Here is a 23,914-nt window from a genome sequence, read left to right on the forward strand (position 1 = left end):
ATCTTCTTTGCCTCAGTCTTCTAAGAAAAGGCAAAGGTGTTCAAGCTGCGGATAATGGCGCAGGGGGGGACACAATATTTACAGGGAAGTCGCCCATTAATAAACTAAAAAGGTCGTACAGGAATACCTTATAATTTAAATAAATATAAGTCTCCCCGGACAGATGACCACATCCACGGGTTTATTAAAAGAACTGCGCCCAATGTATCCTTACGGTTGGGAACACACCACAAGGGCATCCAGTCCAATCCCGCCATCAGGAACTCTCAATGAGCGGCAACGACATATGGTCACCAGCCTCTGTTTTTTAAAGACTCCAGGGAAGGAGACTCTTCCCATTCCCCGAAGGAGTTTGTTCCACTGTTGACCCAGTCTTATGTCAGGAAGTCTCTCCTAATGTTGAGGTGGAATCTATTTCCTGTAGCCTCCAATTCATTGTTCCCATTTCTGGAGGCGCAGAGAACAAGCTTGCTCTCTCCTCAATCTGACATCCCCACAAGAAAAGTATTTAAACAGAGCATTTCACATCACCTCTTAACCTTCTTTTGCCAGACCTAAACATAACCCGCTCACTAAGTCGTTTCCTCATAGGTCATGGTTTCCAGACCCTTTACCATTTTAGTCACCCTCCTTGGAACACACTTATTTCTCAATGTCCTTTTTGAACTGTGCGTGCCCCGGAACGGGACACAAATATTCTCGGTGGGGCCTGACCAAAGCAGAATACAGTGGCCACAATTACTCTTGGTCTAAAATCACATCACAATACAGCCTCATTTTTTAAAAATTTAAAAATACAGTCCCAGCATAAATTGTTTGTGCTTATGGGGCTTGAAATATGTTTGAGTACTACATAAATACACCGAGGCGAGAGCGAAAGAGAAGAGAGGAGAGAGATCACCACAATGTGTACATGGGGGGGCGTTAGTGCCAACATATCTCTGGCAGAAGTTTTTCGGGTATATTTTGTTTGTATTGGTATTTTTATTATCATTATTAGATCATAACTTTATAAAAACACTGCCATTACATTAATGTCTTCTAATGATTTTAATTGTTCTGTACACTTTTGTGTTATCCATGTTTAACTAGATTTCGGTTTTTAACTGGTATTGTGGATGCTTTGGTCCCTGTAATTAACATAAATCAATAAACTTACATTTTTTTAAAAAAAAAACCCTGAATGGACTGGCGGAATATAGAGAACTTTGCTTGCTATCTAAAGGATAGCAAAACAGACAGAATTCTGTGTGTTTCATCCAGAAGCATTTGATACCCATTCATTTTAAAAACACTTTTTCATTGAGATTGACCCTTAAAAGCATAATTTCCTTCATTTCGGGAAAATCTGAATGGTTGATAGAAAATCTTTGCAACACCCAGGTACATCAAAAGCAGTTTTGTTAATTGGTATGGATGTATAATGGGATCCCATGCTCATTAGAGTCTCAGAATCCACTGAAGCATTTGGTCGGGATTTAGAAAACAGAGTTATTGAAGTGTTAAATAAGTGCCAAGGTTTTACAACAGTTTTGTATAATTGTCATTTCCAACCATCTTTCCAAGGCAGACCCATTATAACAACTTTGCAATAGTTGCAACTGCGATGGAGCCAAAGCATGAAGTAGTAGTTAGTAATAACTGCTTCTCCTGTCTAAAAGTTGGCCACTCTTGTGTCCCAAAATTTGTGAAAAAATGGTGTTTCCTGCCATTCTGAAAAGTGTTGGACCTTCCGTGACAACTTGTGTAAGTAGTATCCCCAATTTTTTGTGAGAAATAAGTTGGAAGTAAAGATGCATCAAAAGGCTTGAAAAGTCGATTAGTGAATGAAAGCATGCTGCCCTTTTGTTTCACCTTCTGTTTCTTCTTTGCTGTCGGACCGAAACCTGTTTGCTTGCTTCTTGCGGGAAAAGCCCCCCCCCAACACACCACACACACACACTTTTTAGTCACTCTTCATCTCCCTTTTTTGGAAGAAGCATAGCATCTATGAGGGGCAAGGCTCACATGGATGCTAGCTACCTCCACACATGAAGCAAGTTTTTAGTGGCTCTCCTTTTCCTATCCCAAGATGGATTTTCTGAACCCAAAATATAAGTTCCTTTCCTATCTTATGTGAGCATGTTGAGTCATTTCTCCTCTCTTCCCAAATGCTCATGTTCCAGTTGGCTTTTTCCACTTCAACTCTCATGATATAGCGAGCAATATTGCTCCGATAAGTCATCTAGAACCATGGGTTTCCACCCCTTTTTGACTCATGGAGCCCCTTACTTCATGTCGGATCCCCTTTTTTTTAAGAGCCTATCCTGTCTTACAAGCTAATAGTGTTTATGCGTCTATAATAAGAATATATTCTTATTCTTAAATTTCATTCAATTTTTCTTTCTTCGTTTCCCAGGAGCGGCCACCGGAACCCTGTAAAAGTGCAATTTAATTTAAAAAAACACCAACCCTGTGTCTTAACTGTGGCTTTCGGACCATTGCACCTGCATGCTGTCCAGGTAAAACTGATAAGAACTCCAGGTTTGGGTGAACTAAAAGGCTTTATTTCGGAACAAGGTAATTACACACACACAAACACACACACACACAATGGCAGTTTAACACAGGTACAGTATTCAGAGCTCACTGAAATCAAAATACAGAAATATGGAAACTGGAGAGCGGAGTTTGAGGCGTTGCAGGGGTGATCTGCCAATAAGTCGACCACAGGAAAGCTGGTCGTGGCTCAAGACCATGGAGGATGGGGCTGCGGGTGGCCATAGTTTCTACATGAAGTACACCCTGGGACAACTGTATGCATTTACTGTAAGCTCAAAACAAGGTTCTTAGGACCAATATTTATACCTGGGAAATGTAGTCCCAAGTTTGTGTGCCTATCTTGGAATGGTAACAAAAGGCTGGATGTCCTTCCCAGGAATTTGGACAGTGGAATTCCTGACTATGTTATGGCTTTAATTTAGGAGCCATTTACACCACAGGAATAAACCCAGTGGGAACCAGTTATTTCAATGATGTACACACTTGCCCGACTACACAACTGATGCCGATCTTGCAGGGGGCAGCAGCCCAAAAGGCCCATTTAAACTGGTTTGCATTGGCACGACCCCTTTAAGAGCACACGCGATCTGCATCTTTCGTTGTGCGGGCGTCCGCTACGAATTTCAATCAAATCATCTTGCCTCCTTCCCAGACTGGCAGGCGCCTCCCTTTTAAATTCAACCGTGCAAATGTGGCTGGCACACAGGGTTAAAATGGCATGGAGAGCGTCTATTCACAGTTAAAATGTAGAGGGATAAAACATGAACTGATTTTGAATTGTTCCAGCGGTGCAGAGATGGCGAATCTTTCATCAACAAAAGTAAGTGTGATGACCCTCAGAGTGACAAAAACAGTGATGATTATGATATCCCCAGGAGGCATGGACGGGAAGGTTAATAACAAGGCATTGGCTAGAGAGTTGGCCTTACTGCTTTGGGTGCAAGGAGTGCTTTGTCTCCAGTACAAGAGTAACGCAGATGACTTGGTTGTGACAAGGAAGGAGCACTGCACAGCGTTTATGATTACCCGGATTCTTCACATGCTCCGGTCTTGCTCCTTTTCTCAAAATTTTTTGGGAATCTGTTCCTAAAGGTCATTATGCCCTCACAGCTATGCTTGCTTCCAGCTATGAAATATAAAAAATCTTGCAGACTCCAAATGCAGCACAGTGTATGCGGATCTGCTAACAGGGCATATCTTACTTCCCACTGAAATGATTTTAGTTTTCATTGCAAAATAAACAACCGCTATGGTATCAGATTGATGTAAACAGCTTGCATCATTTCTGTAGCTACGGTTTGCCTTCTAGTAACCAGGGTTTTTTAACGGTTTATTATTTTTTTACCACCTCCTTTCTCTTCCTCCTCGTTTCAAATAAAAGGTTGACACTTAAAGAAAAAACTAATATGCTATAATATGACAGTTTCAGAATGTATAGCCCAGAATTAGGATTTCCACGTCTGGAATATCTGCTAAGGTAAATGGTTGGAAGTAGTATTCCCTCACCACCCCTATTTGTCATCTTAAAGGAGATCCACACAAGCTCTTGTCTTCAGGATTCTTAATCAGTTCTTTTTAAAAACTGCTTACTTAGCAATGAATGGAATGAACAGTGATAGCCAGTGGAGAAATCATAAGAATCACTGCTCAGAAGAGGCTAACCGATGGAAGTTCAGGGCACAAGTCTTAGTAGCTGTTCTTTCTTCTGGGTGAGTTACAGTTCTGTCCCATTAAACAAAAACCCCATGATAGGTTTTGCTTTAGATGTCAGGAAGTAGGGAAATTATGAAGGATATAACAGCAGCAAGCAAGCAGCAAACACTGTGGGTGAAAGAAATCAGTAGCGGCGCTCGACAGTGATTGATTCAGGCCTGGCTTCACAGAGGAGAAGTTTTGTTTAATTTGAATTGAGTCCCTTGCATTTACAGAACAAAGGAGGCAAAGCAAGTTTAAAACCTGCTGTTCACCTCTCCAGGGTGAGTCTATGGGCCATGTCAATTCTAACAGTCTACCGGCAATTCCACTGTCCACTATGGTTTCCTTCTCATGTGGCTCATCTCATGTTCTTCAGCCAATTATATTTGGACTAAAGAAACTAACCCTCTTTCAATAAAGATCGCATGTTGACCCACTGGTATTGTTATCATCATCATCACCAGCACCTCACACACTTTTATTCTGTTATTTCTATTATGTGATTCAATGGAATGTTACGACTGCCAAAAATAAAGCTGCTTCGCGGTCCTCTTTGGAGGTCGCCTGTTAAATGATGCATGGGTCCTAAATGTCGGAGGTCGCACCAAAGCCACACTCCACTTCTAAGCACTGGACGTGCAAGCTTTGGTTGCCAGCTTCCGGATTCTTAGGATGCATGCATCATTTAAATAGCATACCTCCAAAGAGACCTGAAGCAGCTTGATTTTGGCCGTCTGGAACAGGCCAGTTTGTGCTACTGCCTCACTGGACTATCCTTGAAAAAATTGAAAGTGGAGAGATTGGGTGCTTCCTGAGGTGGGCTTGGCCAACAACAGGGGGCACATGGGTGACAACACTCTCGTGCAGCCAACTAATGCAATGCAAGGGGAAGGAATGTGAAGGGGTGTAAGGGTGACAGACAAGACAGTGCAGAGATAAGACGAACTCAAAAAACTAAAGGAATAAGAGAAGGCGGGGGGGGAAAAAAAGGGGGCGTCGTCGGGACTAGGGGAGGGAGGAAGGTGGGGAGGAGGAGTTTCAGGGTGCACAGGATGATGAAAAGTGATAACGGCTGCTGAGGAAAGGGAAAAGGGGTGAAAAACGGGAAGGCAAAGGAAAGAACGTGGAAAGAGGAGGGCTGGGCCGTGACGTTGAAAATGAAATCGGAGCAAAGCCTTATGGTATGATAACTACGGAAGAGAGACAGAGAGCCTGTTATTCTATGGAGGGTATCCGCATCTTTTGCGGCGTTTTGGAGGAGATGACAGGGCGTAGCCCCATTATTTGGATATTTGGTCTTATCTGCTGCGGTTCGTGAGAATTAGACCGTGCTCCCGATAATTCTATTCAGTCCGTTGTGGCATTCGTCTGGTTTTGTTATGGTCATGTCATACTTTCTTGTGTATGCACTCTTGCTATCTGGCTCCTTCAAGACCAGTCGGTTGTATTCTGGTCGTGTGTATTTGGTTAATAGCTTTCCTCACTCCCTCTGTGTTGCTCTCCGTATAGTACACTCTCTGTGTTAAACTGCCGGTTCAGTATCTCCCCCTTGTTTTACTTCTCTATTTTATTATGTTGTCCTCTACTCCTTGCTTTCCTCTTGTGCCCTTCCTCTCCTTTTTGGCTTCTACTTCTCCTCTCTACTTCGTCCTCCCTTGACAGCTTGCAAAATTAGGGTTTTGTTTTTCTCGGTTTACTCTTTGTGCTTTTATCCTTTTGCACCCTCTGTGTTATCTTGCCCCTCCCCTTCTTTACGTCCTTCTACGCCCCTGCGTGGAAAAAAACATTTCAGGGTTGGTGTCTTGTGACATAGAAGCCTTGCCTTGTGACATCATCAGGCCCCACTCTGTGCACACATCAGGCTCTAATCTATAGCTTGGGATGCTGCTGACAACCTAATCTTTCTGAAAAACGGTCTCGTTTCTCAATGTGGCAATCTAAGTTGGGGAAAGGAGGGCTATTGACAGAATTTCAAGCACTGCCCAATCTACAGTTCTTGCTTCTTTGTGGTGAGTGTGCCAGTTGAACAGGTATAAAAGGAACAATATACATTTTCAGGGTGGGGAGAGCAGGTCTGTCACGGTTCGAAATGGTGCTGGGAGTGTTCCTTGTCAAAGCAGGCCTTAGTGAGAGCACTGTCACTGGCTCAACTTCTTTATCAGTGACCTGGACAAAAGAACAGGGGCAGGCTTATCTAATTTGCAGATGACACCAAATTAGGAGGAGTAGCTAGTAGCCCAGAGGAGAGGATCCACATTCAAAATGGCCTGAACAGTAGAAAGCTGGCCAAAGCTAACCAATGAACTACAACAGGGAATATAAGATACTGCATTTAGGTAGATAAATGAAACATGTAGATGGAGATGGTGGACTCCTGGTTTAACAAGACCTTGTGTGAAAGGATTTGGAGTCCTAGTAGACTAGGGGTTGAACATGAGTTGACCGTGCAACAGCTAAAAAAGCCAATGTGATTCTAGCTGCATCAGTAGAAGTATAATGTCAGAACAAGGGAGTAATAGTGCTACTCTTTTCTGCCTTGCTCAGGCCTCACCTGGATATACCGTGTGCAGTTTTGGGCACAGCAATTCAAGAAGGATGCCGAGAAGCTGGAGCGTGTCCAAAGGAGGCCCGTTTAAATATTGAATGGATATTCATATTGGGAGGGGCAAGCTTGTTTTCTGCTGCTCCAGAGGCTAGGGCACAAGGCATCGGTTTCAAACTATAGGAAAAGAGATTCCACCTCAACATTGGAGGACCTCCTGACCGTAAGAGCTGTTAGACAGTGGAACATCTGCCTCAGAGTCTGGTGGAGTCTCCTTCCTTGGAGGTCTTTAAGCAGGGCTGGATGGATAAATAGCCAATGCTATTTTAGGCTGCATCAATAGAAGTATAGTGTCTAGATCAAGGGAAGTAATATGCCACTGTATTCTGCTTTGGTCAGGCCCCACCTAGAATATTGTCCAGTTCTGGGCATAACAATTCGAAAGGACATGAGAAACTGGAGCGTGTCCAAAAGAGGGCGACAAAAATGGTGTGAAGGGTCTGGAAACCATGCCTATGAGGAACGACTTAGGGAGCTGGGGATGTTAGCCTGGAGAAAAGAAGGTTAGAGGTGATTGATAGCCCTGTTTAAATATTTGAAAGGATGTCATATTGAGGAGGGAGCAAGCTTGTTTTCTGCTGCTCCAGAGAAACGAGACAATGGAACAATGATGCAGCTCCAGCAAAAGAGATTCCACCTGAACTTAGGAGGAACTTCCTGACAGTAAGGGCTGTTCGACAGTGGAATGCACTCCTTGGAGGGTGATAGAGTCTCTTCCTTGGAGGTCTTTAAACAGAGGCTGGATGGCCATCTGGCAGGGATGCTTTGATTTGGATTTCCGCATGGCGGGGGGTGGACTGGATGGCCCTGTGGTCTCTTCCAACTCTACAATCTATTATTCTATTATTCCATCTGTCAGGGATGCTTTGATTGAGAGTTCCTCCTTCAAATACTTAAACCGGTTTCAATCACCCAACTCTTCCTCCAGGCTAAACACCCCAGATCCCTAAGTCTCCTCATAGGGCTTCGGTTTCACAACCCACCATTTTAGTTGCCCTCCTTTGGACACATGGCTCCAGTTTCTCAATGTCCTCTAGTCCTTTTCGGTCTTTGCTCTTCAGTATCTTTTCCAGTTCTTTCATACTATCCTTCCCATTCCTAGTCTTCTTCTTATTTTTGACTGCTGTGTCCATTGGGTCAATGTTTGATCCTAAATATGGGAATTCTTTGACAATTTCAATTTCCTTATTGTCTGGGTTGTATTTATGTATTTATTCTGTGGTCATTATTTTTGTTTTCTTTCTGTTCAGCCTCAGACGTACCTTTTCACTTTGATCTTTGACCTTCCTTATGACTCTTCCAGTTCCGCGGTCCTCTGCTACTATTATGGTGTCGTTGTCTGCATCTCTGGGGCTGTTAATGGTGCTTCCTCCTCTCCCCTCCTCCTTTTTTCTGGTTCTAATTCTGGTTCTTATGATTAATTTTTTAAGGTTGTGAAGTCGCTCTGAGTCCCAGTTCTGGGAAAGAAGCAGGGTACAATAAACAAACAAACAAATTAATAATGTTTCAGCACATAAGTTATACACTCTCCCTATATATTGGGTTGATTATTCACGGATTTGGTTAATATTTCTCTCTAGGAATACCTAGGTCCTCCAGTGCAACTCTATGGTCAACTTTAACTAAAAATTGCACTGAAAACCTAGAGGTTCCTAGAGAGGACACTCCACTGGCCTTTGTAGCTCCTCCAGGCAGTTCTTGGTCAGTGTCTGTCCGACGCGCATAGAGTTGCCCGGAGGACCTAGGATTCCTAGAGAGGATACTCTACTAGGCCTTTGTAGCTCCTCCAGCGCAGTTTCTATGGTCCGCGTCTGTCAGATGCTGGCCCTAGAGTTGCCCTGGAGGACCTAGAGATTCCTAGAGAGGATACTCTACTAGGCCTATGTAGCTCCTCCAGCGCAGTTCTATGGTCAGCGTCTGTCAAATGTTGGCCGTAGAGTTGCCCTGGAGGACCTAGAGATTCCTAGAGAGGATACTACTAGGCCTTTGTGCTCCTCCAGCGCATTCTATGGTCAGTGTCTGTCGGACTTGACCATGGAGTTGCCCAGGAGGACCTAGAGATTCCAGAGAGAATACTCTATAGGCCTTTGTGCTCCTCCAGCGCAGTTCTATGGCCAGTGTCTGTCAGACATGGCCATAGAGTTGTCCTGGAGGACCTAGAGATTCCTAGAGAGGCATCCTCTCAGGTAAAAAATGGTGTTGTTGTTATTTGTGGCTTTTCCACCTTCAGGGGGTCTTGTGCCCTAACCCTGGCGAATGGAAGGACAAGTTTTAAGTGCAGGCTAGAAGGGCGCGCTCTATCCTTTCCTTTTTCTCTATGGTCTTGGCAGGAAGGAAGCCGGAAGTAGGCCTTGCAGCCAGAGCCGGAGTGAGACACGTCCTCAAGCCCCGCCCCTTCCGGTCTAGCGGCGGCCCTTTTGTGGGAGCGAGAGGAGGAGAAGGGCTTCTTCGGCAGCAGCCGCTTCGTCGCCGCCGCCGCGAAGGAGGAGAGGGAAGCCCCGCGCGCCCTCCCCTCAGCCGCTCTCCGACCAGCGCCGGCCGTCTTCCTTCTTTCCCTCCGTCCTCGGGAGCATCCGGCAGCATGCCCTCCTCGCCGCTTCGGGTGGCCGTGGTTTGCTCCAGCAACCAAAACCGCAGCATGGAGGGGGAATCATCCGCATAAAGCCCTGGGTGGGTCAGCGCTCCTGAGGCGGCCTCCTCGGAGCCGGAAGACAGAGGCTCCCCGCAGGGAGGCTGGGATATGGCCGCCGGTTGTGGCTCCCTGGAGGCTGAAAGTGGCGTCGACCGGATTGGTCTGTTCCACGAGGCACTAAAAGAAATGGCAGCCCTTGCCCTTAGGGAAAGACACAAGGGAATGAATGGCGGTGGGGAAGAAGAGGGGATCGGGTCCAGCGGCTCTTCTCTCCTCTGAGGCCGGACCGAGGCGGAGGGACTGGAGGGAGGGCCCTTTTCTTAGGCCAGGACCATGGAGTTGGACCTGCCATTTGCTCCTCCCAGGAAGGATGGTAACAGACAAGTGTTGCAAAAGACCTCGAAGATAATTCCGGAAAATGTCCTGTCCAAAACCCCTGATCCCCCCATCCCAGGAATTTCGTCACAATTCCCAGAAAAATTCCCATATGTTAAATGGCAGATGTTTTGCAATAAACGTACCACGCACGTACTGAGAGAATAATATAATTTTGTGTTCTTCTTTGTTCTTTTAGTGGGCTCTTATTACTTCTTTCACACTCCCATTGACACGCACACAAGAACAAGGTGTGGTTGCACAGTTCCGTGTGTATGTGATGTGTGTGTGTATGTGTACCCTACTCGCACACAACAGAGCGAGAGAGAGTGTGTACACTATTGAGCAATATCTTACCCCAAGACGCCGCCGAGTGAAACTCGGGCACCGCGAGATTGTGTGTACCCCCGGAAAATTTTGCGAGTTATTGGAGATTAGTTTGCGACATAAGTTCCAATTATTTTATTCAATAGATTTACGTTATTTGCAAAACATGCTGCCATTTAACATTATGGGCTTTTTGGGAATTGTGACATGAATATTCGTTGGATCTGGGGGGAGGGATGTGTGATTCAGGGGTTTTGGCCAGAACATTTCCGTGAATTATCTTCGCTGCTTGTTTCAACACTGTCTGGTTTACCATCCCTTCCTGGGAAGGAAGCAAAATGGCAGGTCCAACTCCACGGGTCCTGGCTAAGAAGAGGCCCTTCCCTCCAGCCCTCCGCCTCGGTCACAGCTCCGAGGAGAGAAGGACCGCTGGGACCCGCTTCCCTCTTCTTCCCCACCGCATTCATTCCTTGTGTCTTTCCCTAAGGGCAAGGGCTTGCCATTTCTTTTTAGTGCCTTTGTGAACAGAACCAATCCGGTTCGACGCCCACTTTCCGCCCTCCCAGGGAGCCACAACCGGCGGCCATACCCCGCCTTCCCTTCGGGGGGCGGCTCTGTCTTAAGGCTCGAGGAGGCCGCTCAGGAGGCGCTTGCGGACCCAACCCAGGGGGCTTGGGATTTACCTGATGGATTATTGTGGGGGCCTCCATGCTGCGGTTTGGTTGCTGGAGCAAACCACGGCCACCCGAAGCGGCGAGGGAGGGCATGGTGCTGGGATGCTCCCCGTAGACGGAGGGAAGGAAGGAAGGTACGGGCCGGCGCTGGGTCGGAGGCGGCCTGCGGGCGGGCGCGGGGGGGCTTCTCTTCCTCCTTCGCGGCGGCGGCGGACGAAGCCGGCTGCTGCGGAAGAAGCCCTTTCCCTCCTCTCGCCTTCACAAATGGCGCCGCTAGGACCGGAAGGGGGCGGGGCTTGAGGACGTGTCTCACTCCGGCTCTGGCTGCAAGGCTACTCCGGCTTCCTTCCGCCAAGACCAAGAGACCAGGGACCGATGGAAAGGATAGAGGCCCTATAGCCTGCAATTAAAACTTGTCTCCAATTCGCCAGGGTTCGGGCACCACGACCCCCCGAAGGTGTACAAAAAAGCCACAAAATAACCAAACAAACACCATTTTTTTACCTGAAGAGGATGCCTCTCTTAGGAATCTCAGGTCCTCCAGGACAACTCTCTGGCCCCCCCCCAATGTCTGACAGACCACTGCGCAATAGAACTGCGCTGGATGAGCTACAAAAGGCCTAGTAGAGTATTCTCTCTTAGGAATCTCTAGGTCCTCCTGGGGCAACTCCCTGGTCAACGTCCGACAGACACTGACCATCCGAACTGCGATGGCGGAGCTAAAAAGGCCTCGTAGAGTATCCTCTCTAGGAATCTCTAGGGTCTCAGGGCACTCTACGGCCAACATTTGCCCGACGCTGACCCAATAGAACTGCGCTGGAGGAGACTAGGCTCGTAGAGTATCCTCTCTAGGCAATCTCTAGGTCCTCCAGGGCCCACTCTATGGCCAGCATCTGACAAGACGCTGACCATAAGAACTGCGTGGAGGCGCTACAAAGACCTATACTCTACTAGGCCTTTGTAGCTCCTCCAGCGCAGTTCTATGGCCAGTGTCTGTCAGACATTGGCCATAGAGTTGTCCTGGAGGACCTAGAGATTCCTAGAGAGGCGTCCTCTCAGGTAAAAACATGGTGTTGTTGTTATTTGTGGCTTTTCCACCTTCAGGGGGGTCTTGTGCCCTAACCCTGGCGAATATGGAAGGACAAGTTTATAAGTGCAGGCTAGAAGGGCGCTCTATCCTTTCCCTTTTTCTCTATGGTCCTGGCAGGAAGGAAGCCGGAAGTAGGCCTTGCAGCCAGAGCTGGAGTGAGACACGTCCTCAAGCCCCGCCCCTTCCGGTCCTAGCGGCGGCCATTTTGTGGGAGCGAGAGGAGGAGAAGGGCTTCTTCGGCAGCAGCCGCTTCGTCGCCGCCACCGCGAAGGAGGAAGAGGAAGCCCCGCCGCGGCCCTCCCTCAGCCGCTCTCCGACCCAGCGCCGGCCGTCCTTCCTTCCTTCCCTCCGTCTCCGGGGAGGCATCCAGGCAGCCATGCCCTCCTCGCCGCTTCGGGTGGCCGTGGTTTGCTCCAGCAACCAAAACCGCAGCATGGAGGCCCACAATATCCTCAGGTAAAGCCCCCTGGGTTTGGGTCAGCGCCTCCTGAGGCGGCCTCCTCGGAGCCGGAAGACAGAGGCTACCCCGAAGGGCCTCGCTGCTGCGGGAGGCTGGGGATATGGCCGCCGGTTGTGGCTCCCTGGGAGGCTGAAAGTGGCGTCGAACCGGATTGGTCTGTTCACAAGAGGCACTAAAAGAAATGGCAGCCCTTGCCCTTAGGGAAAGACACAAGGGAATGAATGGCGGTGGGGAAGAAGAAGGGGATCGGGTCCAGCGGCTCTTCTCTCCCTCTGAGGCCTGGACCGAGGCGGAGGGACTGGAGGGAGGGCCCTTCTTCTTAGGCCAGGACCCATGGAGTTGGACCTGCCATTTTGCTCCTTCCCAGGAAGGATGGTAACAGACAGTGTTGCCAACAAGCCTCGAAGATAATTCCCGGAAATGTCTGTCCAAAACCCGCTGAATCCCCCCAGATCCCACGGAATATTCAGTCACAATTCCCAGAAAATTCCCATAATGTTAAAATGGCGGATGTTTTGCAAATAAACGTAAATATAATTGAATAAAAATAATTGTAACTTATTTCAACTCTCAAAATCACCATTGAACCAAACAAAGAATCTTTCAGTCCTTTTAAGATATTTATTTTGACATGAAGGAGGGTCAGGAAGCTTTGTGCCAAATAGAAATGTGTTCAGATGCAACCACACTGCAGAAATAAATCCAGTTTGAAACCCTTTTAGTTGCCCTGGCTCAGTACTAGGGAATCCTGGGAATTGTCTCTGGAGTCTGGAGTGAAGATGCAGCCTGAGTTGGGTCCAAGACACACTGCAGAAATAACCCAGTTTGAGACCGCTTTAACTGCCCTGGCTCAGTGCTAGGGAACCCTGGGAAGTGTAGTTTTGTGAGACATTGAGCCTTCTCTGTCAGAAAGAGCTCTGATGCCACAACAAACTACAATTCCCAGGATTCCCTAGCACTGAGCCAGGAGAGTTAAAGCGGTCACAAACTGGATTATTTCTGCAGTGTTTTGGACCTTCGTTATTAAAAATGCTCAAGGTCCAATCCATACTGCAGAAATAATCCAGTTTGAGACCGCTTTAACTGCCCTGGCTCAGTGCTAGGGAACCCTGGGAAGTGTAGTTTTGTGAGAAAGAGCTCTGGTGCCAAAATGAACTACAGTTCCCATGCATCTGAGGAAATATGCTTAAGTCTAGGAAAGCTCATGCTGCCAACTTTTCTTTCAGTGAGACTCAAAGGTGCTACAAGATCTATCTCACTATCATCATCACCATTATTATCATTATTAAATCCAAATGCAGCTGAAGAACTGGACTTAAACTGGCAACACTGATATCCTGTAGACTCATTCTCTGGGGCTGTGATCTGGAAGCATGGAGGCAATTCCCTTGTCAAACCAGGGAATCCTGGGAATTGTAGTTTGTTGTGACATGTTGAAACACTGCTTTTACTGGCAGCCAGGGCTCCATGCATGGAATTCTGGGCTTGGTGGTTTGCCCAGAATCCCATCATCGCAGGGAGCCTTGCAGTTAGAAGCAGTGCCAAACTGGATTATTTCTGCAGTATGGATGGCAATGGAAAAGGGAACGAAAAGAGAGCCACAAACCAAATTCTTGGAAGACAGGGCAGCAGGGGTGCCAACTGACCAGGTGCTCTGCCCATGCTCAGAGGCAGATTTAATCACTAACACAGACACACACACACAGTCAGGAACATCGCATTCACATCACACAACCCAAATGGTCCTCACAGTACAACAGCAACCCTGAGAGGTAGGCTTGGGGCACTCTGCCCAAGCTCAGGAATTCAGAAATCCAAATGTCACTCTCAGGCACACACAGAAGTCCACAACATCAAGCCATGATACCATGATCAAGTATTGCCTTTGTGTGCCTTAAAACTTATGTCTTACTTGGAAATCCAAGGCAATTGGGATTAAGCCAGCCAAGATCCCTCACTCCCTGCCTCTCTCCAGCACTTTTAATCACTGTCCTCTCTCTGATTGGCTGAACTATTCCTCCAAACGGGCTTGCTCCGTCCTGGCTCTCAGAGGGAGCCATGAGAGAGAGAGAGAGAGAGAGAGAGAGAGAGAGTTTTCTCCAGCCCTCTTGGCTGAAAACTGTTACACTCCAAAGGGTTTTGGTTGCTCTGCAGCAGGCTGCAGCTGAAACTGGCCAAAGGCACGGAAAAGGCACTGAATTAGAGCAAGGCGCGAAAAACACACGAAAAGCTCTGAAAAGTCCCCGTTTTCGTGTGAAAGTCGCGAAATTGGCAACACTGGTAACAGATGGACTGGAGGCAGGGCTCTGCTTCTTCAGGCTGGCCCTGATGATGATAATAATAATAATAATAATAATAATAATGTATTTATATAGGGAATCATTGGGGAAGGCTGGCCCATAGGGAAGCATTGGAGAAGAGTTGCCCATAGGGAAGCATTGGAGAAGAGTTGCCCATAGGGAAGCATTGGGGAACGCTGGCCTATAGGGAAGCATTGGGGAATGCTGGCCCACAGGGAAGCATTGGGGAACGCTAGCCTATAGGGAAGCATTGGAGAAGAGTTGCCCATAGGGAAGCATTGGGGAACGTTGGCCCATAGGGAAGCATTGGGGAAGGCTGGCCCATAGGGAAGCATTGGGGAAGGCTGGCCCATAGGGAAGCATTGGGGAAGGCTGGCCCATAGGGAAGCATTGGGGAAGACTTGCCCATAGGGAAGCATTGGGGAAGGCTGGCCCATAGGGAAGCATTGGGGAACGCTGGCCCATAGGGAAGCATTGGGGAACGCTGGCCCATAGGGAAGCATTGGGGAACGCTGGCCCATAGGGAAGCATTGGGGAACGCTGGCCCACAGGGAAGCATTGGGCCCATAGGGAAAGTCTTGGGGAAGGCTGCCCATAGGGAACAGTTGAGAAGAGTTGCCCTAGGGAAGCATTGGGAAGATAGGACTTGGGGAACTCCCTATAGGGAAGCATTGGGGGAACATGTGGCCCATAGGGAAGCCATTGGGGAACGCTGGCCCATAGGGAAGCATTGGGGAAGCTGGCCCATAGGGAATGCATTGGGAACGCTGGCCCATAGGGAAGCATGGGAACGCTGTGCCCATAGGGAAGCATTGGAGAAGAGTTTGCCCATAGGGAAGCATTGGGGAACCTGGCCTATAGGGAACATTGGGGGAAGGCCTGGCCCATAGGGAAGCATTGGGGAAGACCTGGCCCATCGGAAGCATTGGAGAAGAGTTGCCATAGGGAAGCAGGGGGAAGGCTGGCCCATAGGAAGCATTGGGGAACGTTTGGCCCATACGGAAGCATTGGGGAAGCTGGCCCATAGGGAAGCATTGGAAGAGAGTTGCCCATGAGGAAGCATTGGGGAACGCTGGCCCATAGGGAATCATTGGGGAAGGCTGGGCCCATAGGGAAGCATTGGGGAACGCTGGCCCATAGGGAAGCATGTAGAAGAGTTGCCCATAGGGAAGCATTGGGGAACACTGGCCTATAGGGAAGCATTGGGGAACGCTGCCCATAGGGAAGCATTGGAGAAGAGTTGGCCCATAGGGAAACATTGGGGAACACTGGCCATAGGGAAGCATTTGGGGAAGACGGGCCACAGGGAGCATTGGGGAAAGCTGGCCCATAGGGAAAATGGGAGAGGAGTTTTGCCCATAGGGAAGCATTGGGGAACACTGGCCTATAGGGGAAGCATTGGGAACGCTGGCCCACAGGGAAGCATGGGAACGCTGGCCATAGGGAGGCATTCGAGAGAGTTGCCCATAGGGAAGCATTGGGGAAGCGGCCAATAGGGAAGCATTGGGGAAGGCTGACCATAGGGAAGGATTGGGAAGGCTGGCCCATAGGGAAGCATTGGGGAATGCTGGCCCATAGGGAATCATTGGGGAAGGCTGGCCCATAGGAAGCATTGGAGAAGAGTTGCCCATAGGGAAGCATTGGGGAACACTGGCCCATAGGGAACATTGGGGAACGCTGGCCCATAGGGAAGCATTGGGGAAGGCTGGCCCATAGGGAAGCATGGAGAAGAGTTGCCCATAGGGAAGCAGTGGGAAGGCTGGCCATAGGAAGCATTGGGGAACGTTGGCCCATAGGGAAGCATTGGGAAGGCTGGCCCATAGGGAAGCATGGAGAAGAGTTGCCCATAGGGAAGCATTGGGAAGGCTGGCCCATAGGGAAGCATGGGGACGTTGGCCCATAGGGAAGCATTGGGGAACGCTGGCCCATAGAAGCATTGGGAACGCTGGCCCTAGGGAAGCATTGGGGAACGCTGGCCCTAGAAGCAGTGGGAAGCTGCCCATAGGGAAGCATTGGGAGAAGAGTTGCCCAAGGAGCATTGGGAACACTGGCCTAGAGGAAGCATTGGGGAAGGCTGGCCCATAGGGAAGCATTGGGGAAGCCTGGCCATTCGGAAGCATTGGAGAAGAGTTGCCCATAGGGAAGCATTGGAGAAGAGTTCCCATAGGGAAGCATTGGGGAGGCTGGCCCAAGGGAAGCATTGGGGAACGTTGGCCCATACGGAAGCATTGGGGAAGGGTGCATAGGGAAGCATTGGAGAAGATTGGCCCATAGGGAAGCATTGGGGAACGCTGGCCCATAGGGAATCATTGGGGAAGCTGGCCCATAGGGAAGCATTGGGGAACGCTGGCCCATAGGGAAGCATGTGGAGAAGAGTTGCCCATAGGGAAGCATTGGGGAACACTGGCCTATAGGAAGAGCTTGGGGAACGCTGGCCCTAGGGAAGCATGGAGAAGAGTTGCCCATGAGGAAGCATTGGGGAACACTGGCCTATAGGGAAGCATTGGGGAAGACTGGCCCACAGGGAAGCATTGGGAAAGCTGGCCCATAGGGAAGCATTGGAGAGGAGTTGCCCATAGGGAAGCATTGGGGAACACGGGCCTATAGGGAAGCATTGGGGAACGCTGGCCCACAGGGAAGCATTGGGGAACGCTGGCCCATAGGGAGCATTCGAGAAGAGTTGCCCATAGGGAAGCATTGGGAAGGCTGGCCCATAGGGAAGCATGGGGGGAAGGCTGACCCATGGGAAGCATTGGGGAAGGCTGACCCATAGGGAGGCATTGGGGAAGGCTGGCCATAGGGAAGCATTGGAGAGAGTTGCCCATAGGGAAGCATTGGGGAAGGCGGGCCATAGGGAAGCATTGGGGAATAGGTGCCTATTTGTAATTGTTCCTTTGTCCTGCCTTAAGAATGTGAATTTAACCAGGAAGCTCTGAAAAGAAATAAGACCAGCGACATTATGATGTAAACAGCTTTTACCTTCTTTGCTGGAGAATGAGGAATGGAAATGGATGACTGGTTATGACCTCATTCTTTTAAACCTATGCTCTTCCCTCCCTTGTATGATAATCTTTCCAGATCCCTGTCTAGGACTGACTTGTATTTCCTCAAAGTCCCCTCAGCCTTTTCTGATCTTTCCTATTGCTTGGTAAAACCTACCATTTTTATTCTGGGTAACAATTGTTCAACCTACTTCAGCATTAATTCCCTTTTAAATAGCGCACAGGTATTAACTATGCAGCAGCGTAAATAGCCAAAGACATCAGATCTTGGAAAGTAAGCAGGGTCAGCTCTGTTATTGCACTTGTTCTTCCACATTTGCGGCTTTTACTTTTGCAGATTTGATTATTCACAGATTTTATTATGTTCTCTAGGAATCTAGATCCTCCAGTGCAACTCTATGGTCAGCTTTAACCAAAAGTCACAATGAAGGACTTAGAGATTCCTAAAGAGAACACTACTAAGCATTTATAGTTTCTCCAGCGCAATTTTATGGTCAGTGTCTGGCAGATATTGACCACAGAGTTGCACTGGAGGACCTAGAGATTCCTAGAGAGGTGTCCTCAGGTAAGAACATAGTGTTTTTGTTATTTGCAGTTTTTCTACATTCATGGGGTCCTGTGCCCCTAACCCCACCAAATGTGGAGGGATGGGTGTATTTGGAAGGGGCACCATCATTGGATACCAAGTGCTGTAGTCTGTATTTCAGAGGAAAACTGGCCAAACCATCTCTGAGTATTCCTTGCTTACGAAATTCATGGGTTGCCTCAGACAACATACACACAGAACACAATTACAACAGCGTCATTGAGATACAAGGGAGGTACCAGAATTCTTGAGCGAAACCTAGGACTTTCAGATTTGCTAAATCGTAAAACCAATATATAAAATCACCTGCCAGCAAGACCAATGAAGACGGTGTATTCATAGAATACTGAGGTGACCATAGAATCGTAGAGTTGGAAGAGACCATAACGGCCATCCAGTCCAACCCCATTCTGCCATGCAGGAACTCTCAGTCAAAGCATACGTGACAGATGGCCATCCAGCCTTTGCTTAAAGACCTCCACTGATAATCAACTTATCAGTGAAGGGAGGTGTTATATCTGTGTTCTGGAATAGAAGCACTCCTGCAAAGAGTTCAGGATAAACATAAAAATTGAAGGGTGAGATGTATTCATGAGAAAGCTCTTGTGTTTTTGCAGTGCACTAGCAGAAATAATTAACCGGAGACCCTGGTTAGACTCATTAAATCCTATTCCCAGCCAATGCAGTAGAACCAGTTGGTGGGGTGGGGCACTGAGAGCAACTCGGCAGGACCTGAATATAGCGCTTTTGTACACAAGGCTATTTAATGTGTGTTTTCAAACATTGTTTATCTTGTTGCTGCTATTGTCTATGATCCTTAGATGCACTTTTGTTTGTCTCATTAAAGTTCTTTGATAAATCCATGTGACAAGCAGTGGATGGTGGAAAGGTGAGGAAGTATAAAAAGCATGTACTTTTATAACGCACAGATCCTGCTAGCATCAAGGATTTCTGTTCCAGAGTTCAAGATTCGTTTGATCTCAAGTAACTGTTCTTTATACCACATGTGGACAACTATGAGAGGCAGCATTAACACACACACCCCCAATACACTTTGTTTTCCTCATTCTTGCTCCTACCAAAAATCAACTCCTCCCCCCATGTATTCTAGGGAACATGAGGACATTCCCAACTTTTTGGGGCCTTCCAGATTCCATGGGGCAAAAAAGTGTCTTGTACAATTTGTTCTGATCCTAAAGGGAGGAGCATCCAGAGACATAGTAGGAATGTCCTCCACACCTTCTAGAAATCATTTGGGTCTACTTTGAAGCAAAAAAATAAAAGACCACTAAGGGCCACAAAAATGGTCCTGAGGGCTACACTTCCTCCACCTCTGCATTTGAGAATGCTATACCATTCATTGATCCTTTAGATGTGAAAGAATGGAAGTGACAGTTAAAGGTGCTTGCTTGAGACATTACCACTTCCTGTGTTTTTGACATTACACACTGTAGTTATGTCTACTAAAATAGCTAACATACCTTCTTAATTTGTCTGCTCACATAAACCTGTATTAACTATTTGTCAATTTGGTGACAATTAATTATTCAAAAGTATGCTCATTATGATGCCAGGTTAGGTGAGTAAGCCCCAAAAATTGTTACACTAGGGATCCAGTTGTACAGTATAGTAATCATTTCCTTGTAACCTTTTGAAACATGGCATATTTCTTAGCAGGTTAATAAAAGAGACAGCCCTTTTCATCAAGTGGCTTGGCAGAAGGGCTTCCCAACCTGGGGCTATCCAACTTAGTTTGGCCACAGGTCCTATCATTTGGATGTCTTCCCCAAGTAAATGTTCATATGATTGCTGTCATAGGGTGCGTCTACACTACAAATAATGAGAAGCATGGTGTTCCTTTCTTCTTTTTTCTGCTATCAAAAGAATGATTCCACACAGATCTGTTACACATAATCCAAGCTAGTCCTGGCTATACTTCTTGCGTTTTGGAAGCACATTTCACAGTTTCACAGCAATGTGTTCGAACTGGTAGGAACTACATACCAGACTTGGGTTAATTCCATGCAGTTGATTATGTTTGATAGCTTAGGAGGAAAATGTATATATTGTTTTCTTGTAGCGCCTAATGGAAGAATGGCTGCAGCGTACAGTGTTTAAAATACAATAACCAGACTTTAAACCTGTTTATTGCCTCTTTATTACCTCTTTAAGAGTGATGTCATCTGAAAATCTTAATTGTAAATTCACGTTTTGCCTGGGATACTTGTTGTTTAAACACCTGATTTTGCCCAATTTACCCCGAGTGATAAAGTCCTAAGCAAACAGCCATATTCTAAGGTTTTTCTATGACGATATTTATAAATTGGGGGGGGGGGATTTTTAACCTTAAAAAAAATTAAAAGGAAGATTTTAAAAAGGTGGGGTTGGGCTGCATGTGGTCAACTTTTCTCCCCCCTGCTATAAAACTAAGAACCATTAAGGGCAAATACAAGTTTATTTAATAGAGTCTGGACTTTTCTCTATTGAATTCATGGCAGCATACATGGCTTTTCCCTACTTTTTTTACAGTTACAGGCTAAGAGATAGTGACTGGCTTATACTTATGCAGTAAATTACCCACAGGGCACCTGAATCCATCTGATCTTGGAAGCTAATCTGAGTCAGCCATGGTTAGTACTTGGATGGAAGACTGCCAACGAATACCAGGTGCTATCAGCTATATTTCAGAAGAGGGAACTGGTAAAACCGCCTCTTGAGTATTGCATGCCTAAGAAAATCTTATTAAATCCATGGTGTCACCGTTTGTTGACAGGCAGTTTGAAGGCACATATACGCACCAGCAAGTTGCTAAACTGCTTTCCACAATCCTGGTTCAGATATGTATTCTGGTTTAGAGGAGTGATACTGTGCTCTGATGGGAGTTGTGGTTCCAAAGTTCCAGAGAGGTTCAGCCTGGTACCCCTGGATTGTGTGTATGTGTGTTGTGTGCCTTCAGGTTGTTTCCAATTTATGGCAACCCTAAGGTAAACCTATCAAGGAGTTCCAAATCTGTTCAGAGGGAGTTTGCCATTGGCTTGCTCTGAAACTGAGGGAGTAGAACTTGCACAAAGTCACTCAGTGGGTTTCCAGGGTTGAGCAGAGATTTGAACCTGGTTTCCTGCAGTCCAAGTCCAGCACTAAAACCGCTATACTACTGAGTGTCAGTGATGTTGCAGACTTATATGTTTTCCATTTCCAGGCTTGGTGTAATGCTATCTTGCTTTGAATCTGAATTGGGAAGAGTTTATCTCACCTTTTCTTCAAGTGACCAAGATGGACTAAGGGTTGCATCTATTACACTCATCCCTTAGAGTGAGGTGTCTGGCCAGCAATATCCAGCGAGCATGATAGGCTGCTGCCACACTGCAGAATTAATGCAGTTTACCACTGTTTTAACTTCCTTGGCTATATCTTATGGAACCCTGGGATTTGTAGTTTGTTGTGGCACCAGACTCTCTGACAGAGAAGGCTAAATATCTCACAAAACTATAAACCTCAGAATTCCATACCATTGAGCTCTGGCAGTTAAAGCGGTGTCAAACCGTTAATTCTTCAGTGTAGAATGGAACCCTATTCAGGGATATGAACTTGGCTAGATGTCCTTTGTCCACAGTGTGCTAGTATTAATCTTCAGATCAGGGTTTGAAGTGGGTTTGCAGTCCACAGCTTGGTGATTATTGTTAACCATAACCCTCTGATTTGTGTACTGTGGTAGTTTGGGTTATAATAACCCAGACGTGGAGATGGATTAAAGGTATCAGAATGAAGCAGAAACTTTTAATATACTGCAAGCCTTTCATCCTTTTGGAGGTTGGTAAAATGAGGACCCAGCTTGTTGGGGGCAATTAGCTTACACACTATTGCTATTTCCCATTATCATTATAGAGATGTAACTTTTTCATGTTTCATTTTATTGTCTTAGTGAGTGTGATACTTTAGCATTTAATGCAGCCAATTTAAAAATGAATCTGTTAAGAGACTAGTAGAGCATATTTCATTGCTGGTTGTGGAGGAGGACATAGAAATGCAGGTATTAGTTGCCTTAGCAGGCTAGTAAATTATTTGGTCTTCTAACAAGTGGGGAAGTATGTGGCCCTCCAGATGCTGCTCAATTGCAACTTCCAGCAGTCCTAACCAGCAGAGCCATTGATGGGGTGTACAGGAAATTGTTTTTCAGCATCATCTGGAGGGCCATACAATCCCACTCCTGACTAGCAGAAGAGGCATGGATTGCTTTATTGCTCCTTTGTCCACCTGCTCACTTTTTATATCTACTGTGGGAAGTGGCTTCCTTAATGAAAAGCACAGACACCAAGAGACCTGCTGATAGAGTGAAGGAATATCAGTTCCTTCACTACTAGTCACTACAGTGGTACCTCGGGATACGAAATACCCAGGTTACGAAATTTTCGGGATACGAAAAAATCCCATAGGGAATTATTGTTTCGGGTTACGAATGTTTTTTCGGGTTACGAAAAAACTTTTGGTGCTTTTTTCGGCTTTTTCGCACGGAATCGCGGCTTTTCCCCATTAGCGCCTATGGCAATTCGGCTTACGAAGGCTTTTCGGGTTACGAAAGCGGCCGCGTTACGAATTAATTTCGTAACCCGAGGCACCACTGTAGTTGGTTCCCTTGCCAGCATGGATTTCTTTATTGCTTGTTAATGAAAAGGTTGTTGTAATGAATTAGCCCAGCCCTTACTGACTTGCTGTGTTCCTTCAAGTTGATTCCAATTTATGGCAGGCTAAAGTCAAACCTACGATGGGCTTTTCTTGGCAAGATTTATTCAGAAGGGGTTTGCTAATGTCTTCCTCTGAGGTTGAGAGAGCATGACTTGCCCACGGTCACCCAGCAGGTTTCCATGGCCAAACAAAGAATCACACCTGGTCTCCAGAAGTCCTACTCCAGCATTAAGTATTTGAAGAGGTGTCACGTTGAGGATGGAGCAAGCTTGTTTTTTGCTGCTCCAGAGACTAGAACACGGAACAATGGATGCAAACTACAGGAAAAGAGATTCTACAGACGGGCCTTTGCAGCGCCCCTGTCACATGCTATGGGTTTGCTGAGGGCCCATACTGGCCTCACCCCTAGCACATGATGGGGGCGTCAAAATGGCGGCACCCTGTACACATGGGCACTGCCATTTTGATGCGACGGGTGCTTATTGTCTGCACAACCCAGCGTCATTGTGACACCGCAAGTGCGCCATTGGTGCATTGCGGCGTCACAAACGCGCCACAAGAAGAACCCACTTTTTAACGGTTCTTGCTGAGTGAGGGAGCCACACGGTTTGTCCGCTGTGGCTCCCTTGCGCTGCAAAACAAGGTGCAGATAGACCGCCCTTGTTGGGCAGTCTGTATTCCGCCATACTGATACTAAGGGCTGTTTGACAGTGAAACACTCGTCCTCAGTAGTGGAGTCCCCTTTTTTGGAGGTCTATAAGCAGAGGCTGGATGGCCATCTTCGGGGATGCTTTGATTGAGAGTTCCTGCATGGCAGAATGGGGTTGGACTGGATGGCCCTTGCGGTCTCTTCCAACTCTAGGATTCTATGATTCTCAATTTAATGGATATTATCTCATCAGCTCTATGTCTGAGATAACTATTGGAAGCAAGTCTTCATATAAAGA

At 47.1% G+C, this 23,914-nt stretch overlaps 2 protein-coding genes across 2 annotated transcripts in view; both read left to right on the forward strand.

The window, feature by feature from the left end:
- The window catches only part of FNDC10 (fibronectin type III domain containing 10), an 18,244-nt gene extending 8,951 nt beyond the window's left edge, over positions 1–9,293 (forward strand). Inside the window, exon 2 of the mRNA XM_042479235.1 lies at positions 9,169–9,293. The gene's annotated coding sequence lies outside the window, so the exon portion shown is untranslated. The remainder of the gene's footprint in view (positions 1–9,168) is intronic.
- Positions 9,294–12,067: 2,774 nt separating this feature from the next.
- Positions 12,068–23,914, forward strand: part of SSU72 (SSU72 homolog, RNA polymerase II CTD phosphatase) — a 47,776-nt gene continuing 35,929 nt past the window's right edge. Inside the window, exon 1 of the mRNA XM_042478181.1 lies at positions 12,068–12,392. Coding sequence (XP_042334115.1) covers positions 12,313–12,392 — 80 coding nt within the window. The 5' untranslated portion in view covers positions 12,068–12,312. The remainder of the gene's footprint in view (positions 12,393–23,914) is intronic.

Source organism: Sceloporus undulatus, chromosome 7 (assembly GCF_019175285.1).
Source record: "Sceloporus undulatus isolate JIND9_A2432 ecotype Alabama chromosome 7, SceUnd_v1.1, whole genome shotgun sequence".
NCBI classification, from domain to species: Eukaryota; Metazoa; Chordata; class Lepidosauria; order Squamata; family Phrynosomatidae; genus Sceloporus; species Sceloporus undulatus.